Here is a 6,000-nt window from a genome sequence, read left to right as displayed (position 1 = left end):
AAGGTGACAGATTTGCTGGTGACGCTGCTGAGCTCATGGGAGTAAACCCTCAGATGGTACTTGGCACCCACAATCAAATCCGCCACTGTAATAGGGGGTTGTTGTGTCACTCGTACAGTTTTCATTGTCTTGTCGCCTTGGAGACACAAGAAAGGGCCAATCATACTCTAAGGGGGTGGTGGCGTTATGTTTAACACTTACGCCTACTACTAAGATTTTCAAAGGACCAAATATCATCATGACTTTTTTCTGGTTTATGACAGTATTAATTTCAGGGAATTGAAACTGTGCAATGCACATCACCATCATTATCATCCAGGCTGATTTCCCTCTGGAATATGTACAGTAAGCACACATACTGTAAGATCATTTTGAAACTTCATCATTGTAGCCAGTGGGTGAGGGTCAGTTATACTGACAGCTTCATGTTGTGATACATTTGTTTCAAATGGCAATTTTTTCCAGAGGTAATCACAAAAGTGCAAGGAAATGGAGCACGTGTTCAACAAAGCAAAACCAATAGACATCAGAATCTTTTTCTTCAAAGTGCCTCTTCTCATTGTTTCCAACAGTGAATTGGAAAAAACAAACCAGTGTTTGCAAGCTCTCAATTAAGGAAATTGCATCTCCAGTAGAAAATTATAACTTGGTCAAGACGTGCATGACACTGAGGAGTGAAAGGGAGAAGGCAGCACAAGGTGGTGATGTCATGCATCATGCTTTCAACCATTTCAAGGTTGAAGTTATTCAACAGAACTCATTCAAAAGTGCTCCTTTCAACACCAATCCATCAGCCAAGCAAAACACAAATATCACAAGGGAAACATGCCACTCCACTACCTCCTCCATGAATTCCAAGGTAGGTATTTAGACCACTTAATACCCCATTGTTATAAAAGAGTAAAGTTGATTCATCTTTCTTATTCATGGTTGGATATAATAACGAATTATTTTATTGTGAGTATTTTTCCTCCATCCCCCTTTTTTTTTAACCCGCTAAACACACGGTATGTATATATAGCTAAAATGGATACCTTTGTAGAAATCATTATTTGCACTTGCACTGTGAAAATAATGGATGCCATTGCCAACACAAAGGCACTTATTGGAGTTAATTAAAAACAATATACAACAATTGTGACGTGGTTGGATTTTAGGTTAAATTATTGTTCTTGCAAAAATGGCTGGTTTGTGCATTTGAATGCAAGTAGGTTTAAGTGTCATTTCTTTGTTTGTTTTAAAAAGGCATTTCTCATTATTTTTCGTTGAATTTAATACTGAACGGAACTGTAATTATTTAAAGATTTCAATAAGACAATATAGTCAGTTCATTAATTGTACGGTAATTATTTTTGTTTTCTAATTTCTATAAATACCACAAATTAAAAAAAAAACATTGCTGTGCCAGAATCATGTAATCTTTTTGTTCTAATAATACACTGATTGAACATGTGACTTATACCTGTGTTTATATTTTTTTTGTAATTTGAAAGATAAATGCTGTCTCCAAAAATCTGAAGACACAGAACTTGCCAAGTCCCCTCAGTCACATTCTGGGAAGGTAAAAAACAAAAAAAAAAGGCTCAAGTAGAATAGCACAAAATAAGGGCCACTCCCAGTTTAGAGTCAATACTTTTAAATACGACCTTGAAGCACAAATGATGGCTGGGACAATGGGTGGGGTGGGGAAGTCCATTAGGTCAGTATCATTTTCCCACCTCCCCCAGGCACCCTGTCTTTCTCATGCTGTTGAAAATTTAAGATCATTAATAATTAAGACATGGCCAGCGTACATCAAAAATAAATAGGCTCGTCCATGCTTGATAGAGGATCAAAGATTGTTGAATTGGTAAAAAGCAATGACAGAACCTATTTATCGTGCCTACAAAATATATTCATGGGCTTCACTTTTGCCATATACCAATGACTTGAAATATTTAATCTCTCTTTCAAAACACAATACTTCATGAAGACAAAATCCATCCATCCATCCATTTTCAACACCGCTTATCCTGGTTAGGGTCGCGAGACGCTGGAGCCTATCCCATCTGACTTCGGGCGAAAGGCGGATTACACCCTGAACTGGTCGCCAGTCAGTCGCAGGGCACATATAGACATGAACAACCATTCGCACTCACATTCGCACCGTCACTGAGTGGGAACTGAACCCACGCTGCCTGCACCAAAGTCAGGCGAGTGTACCACTACACCACCAGTGACTTTGAAGACAAAATAAAAAAAAAAAAAAAAAAACTCTTCTCATCTTGCTCTTGAAATCTGTCTGCAATTTCTGAATCATGTAAATCACTTTGATGTTGAAGACCTTCAACGCTGCGGAAGTGTTTCGATACCCAGATCTACAATATGCCTTAACACACTGTTGTCTCTTGAGGTCTGCAGACAATTTCTTTGGCATAATGGCTTGTTTGTGCTCTGACGCTCACTGTCAAATGCAGGATCTTACACAGACGTGTGGTGCCTCACCATTTTTACTTAACCACAGGAGACTGAAGTCAAGGTGTAGTCACAACTAATAAAACAGGATGCACTGCAGATACATTTTAGTTTCATGTTTCATTTTCTGATTTTTTTTTTACATTAAGTTTAAAGTTTTCTTTCACTTGTTATAATTGGTTAACTCATTTAATGTGTAGAACTATGAGGGTCATCTATTTCAGGAGGGGGCTCTAACATAATGGAAAAAATGAAGGGGGTGCATACGTTTGTATAGGCATTGTATGTACATGCAAGGGTATCCAATCTCAACAAGCAGTATGATTCCAGGAAAAGAGGGGTGATGCATGTTCGACAAAAGCCGACTCAAAACATGCACAAGACACAAAAAACAAAAGCAATTCTGCAATTATGGACTGAAAGAAAGAGAAATTCTCAAAAAGCAAATGAGAGAATATGAGCCAAGCCACTTATTCAATGTACACTGCACAAGTGTATACGTAAAGGACAAAGTCTATAAATATTTTTTTTAATTTATGGATTTCATAATGATTGCTGGAAAACTCTACCATAGTATGTTTAGCGCTCCCTAACAATATGTTTTTGTCATAAAAGGACATCTGATTTTTATATGATTAGTATCTCACAAATGGCATTGTCTTTGAGCTTTATAAAGTAATGGGCTTGATCTGGATTCTTACTGTCCAGTGTGAACTCTAGCACAAACTTGCTGCTGCCGGCCGGGAAGTTGTGTCTCCAGCTGACGTTAGTGTAGTTACTGTTGTGCTCCACCGTCAGATTCCAGATTTCTCGCCCATGGGCCACTGCATAATGGGTGTCAGAGGTAAAGGGTCAGTATGTCAGGGCACAGATCCAAACACCCAATGGGGGACCCAATTTAGACCTTTAGCTGGTGATAGATAGGGGTGAATTTTTTGTTTTAATAACAAGAATTGCAAATTAAACTATTAAACTAATCGCAATGTTTATATCTGAGTTTGGAGTGGACGTTGGAGTGAAAAAAAGATGAATTACACATTGAAGGGTGCACCCAAAAACAATAGTTCTAAAAGTTTAGCTTCACACTTCTCGACTACATTACTACATTTCAATACAGTGAAGTAATTTTCCTTTTTAGTGGGAGGTAAACTTTATGTTTACTGTTTCTTCAGGTGAGAACGGGCAATTCATTTCACATATAGTATCTACAGTGGAACCTTTAAAGTCAAACACCTTTAAACACTGGTAAATGTTTTTTTTCAGAATTTGACATTGGATTTAACATTTAAGAAGGCCTATAAAATCTGACTTTGATCAGTCATCATGCATGACATCACATTAGACACCAGCATGTTGTACTTCTTCAGCAAGCAACAAAGGAATAATTCTGTGCATGGGTTTTGTCATTTATATGGAATTTTTGCAACTCTTATCCTAACCTAAAAGGATTGTTAAGCGATAGGAGAGAAGAAGACACACTGGAAGTTATGTGACGTAAGATATTTATATTTAAAGCAATTAGACTCCAGAATTAGCATACTTATCATCAAATTTAAGATACAGTAATCATTCATCGCAGGGGTTACGGTCAAGAAGACCACTGCAATAGACAAATTCCGCTAAGTAGCAATCAATTTTCCATTCATCCATTTTCTGTACCGCTTATCCTCTCTAGGGTCGCGGGCGTGCTGGAGCTTATCCCAGCTATCTTCGGGCGAGAGGCGGGGTACACCCTGAACTGGTCCCCCAGCCAATCGCAGGGCACACATAAACCAACAACAACCCGCACTCACATTCACACCTACGGGCAATTTAGAGTCTTCACTCAACCTACTATGCATGTTTTTGGGATGTGGGAGGAAACCAGAGTATCCGGAGAAAACCCACGCAGGCACGTGGAGAACATTCAAACTCCACACAGGCGAGGCCGGGATTTGAACCCCGGTCCTCAAAACAGTGAGACAGATGTGCTAACCAGTCGGTCACCCTGCCGCCGATTTATAGCATCCATCCATCCATTTTCTGAGCCGCTTCTCCTCACTAGGGCGTGCTGGAGCCTATCCCAGCTGTCATCGGGCAGGAGGCGGGGTACACCCTAAACTGGTTGCCAGCCAATCGCAGGGCACATACAAACAAACAACCATTCACACTCACATTCACACCTACGGGCAATTTAGAGTCTCCAATTAATGCATGTTTTTGGATGTGGGAGGAAACCGGAGTGCCCGGAGAAAACCCACGCAGGCACAGGGAAAACATGCAAACTCCACACAGGCGGGACCGGGGTTTGAACCCAGGTCCTCAGAACTGTGGGGCTGACGCTCTAACCAGTCGCCCACCGTGCCGCCTGATTTATAGCATATTTATATTAATTTTAAAGTTTAATTCATGAAAATTAAATGTCAATATGTGATCATTTAGAGAGGCACAGTTATTTATTTGTCCCCTGAAGGTAACCATGCAAACACTCTACACAAGCACATGCCTTTAAAAGGTGGGTGTGCTCTGCTTGAGTGACATGAATGTCAATCCAAGCGGACGTGCAAAAGATGGGTGATTTGCTGGCTAAACCATTAGGCAATGTGCCTCACAGTGACGTCCTCGGTGTTGTAGACAGCGCAAAGCATCATGGTGCTTACTAATGCTTCCCAGAATTCCTTGCAATGTTCTTTTTAACTACAGGTTAGAGAAAATCAAGCTAAATGTTGCTCTTTACTTGCATTTGTTCCATATAGTTATGATTGTGTGCATTAGCTATAATGTATGTCTGGCTAGGTTGGTATCTGGTATTTCATGAAACTCACTGTGGCTTGTGTGTTAACCAATGGCGAGCCGATCATGTTCACTGCATTATTTGGCAATTTACCAAATGTGTGAATTGAAATTGCTCAGTAAGGTTTCCTTATGTAAGTCATTGCTGCCACATGATAGTCAAATAGCCACAAATGCTAAATGAAACAGAGATGTGTAGGCGAGTAACTGTGCTGTACTGATCATCAAAAAATTATCTGCAATGTATTGGAATCAGCAATAAGTGAACTGGGATACAGTGAGGGATTAGTGTAGACTGTTTAGTTTAGTTTTACATTTATAGTTAATAAGCCGTTTGGAAATCGTCCCTACACTTTTTTTTTTTTAATTTCATTTTAATTTTCACTTAACACCGTCACCATTAGCATTAGAAGGGACATTTTATGGATTTAAAAAAATAAAATAATTCCCAAAATTACAAAAAATACAAAAAGCTTTCTGAAAATGTGTCTGTGAACGAGCTGTTCTGAATTTTGTTGAAGGTAACTGTGCAGCTAATTTACATAATGCTGCCCCCACACTGAGTTTCTCCACCCATAACTTGGCAGCTGGACTGGGCAAAGATCTGTGACTTTCAAGTCACTATCGTACGACATTGTTTGAAACACTATGTCAAAGTCAAAGATGAGCACAGCTGCATTGTTAGCTAACAGCTTTTATCAGAATAATGGAATGTTCAGCAAATGTGGCTACCAGGGGCCAGAGGGTGTTCATGTTTTAGTGATGAGTCCACTA

At 39.5% G+C, this 6,000-nt stretch overlaps 1 protein-coding gene across 26 annotated transcripts in view; it reads right to left on the bottom strand.

The window, feature by feature from the left end:
* nfasca (neurofascin homolog (chicken) a) overlaps positions 1 to 6,000 on the bottom strand; it is a 195,673-nt gene that overhangs the window by 16,907 nt on the left and 172,766 nt on the right. For 17 of the 26 annotated variants that reach the window (XR_009769281.1, XR_009769284.1, XR_009769285.1 and 14 more), the window contains 2 exons: positions 3,156 to 3,278; positions 1 to 136 (listed from right to left, as the gene is read on the bottom strand). The exon at positions 1 to 136 is cut by the window's left edge and continues 14 nt beyond it. The exons of 7 other annotated variants lie outside the window; for them this stretch is intronic. Coding sequence is in view for 13 of the 19 variants with exons in the window: in XM_061686998.1 (XP_061542982.1) it covers positions 1 to 136; positions 3,156 to 3,278 (259 nt within the window). In the remaining 6 variants the exon portion in view is untranslated. The remainder of the gene's footprint in view (positions 137 to 3,155; positions 3,279 to 6,000) is intronic. 2 more of the 26 variants (XM_061687006.1, XM_061687011.1) reach the window with 2 other exon arrangements.

This window comes from Phycodurus eques, chromosome 10 (assembly GCF_024500275.1).
Source record: "Phycodurus eques isolate BA_2022a chromosome 10, UOR_Pequ_1.1, whole genome shotgun sequence".
NCBI lineage: Eukaryota > Metazoa > Chordata > Actinopteri > Syngnathiformes > Syngnathidae > Phycodurus > Phycodurus eques.
This window is presented reverse-complemented; position numbering and strand designations above follow the sequence as displayed.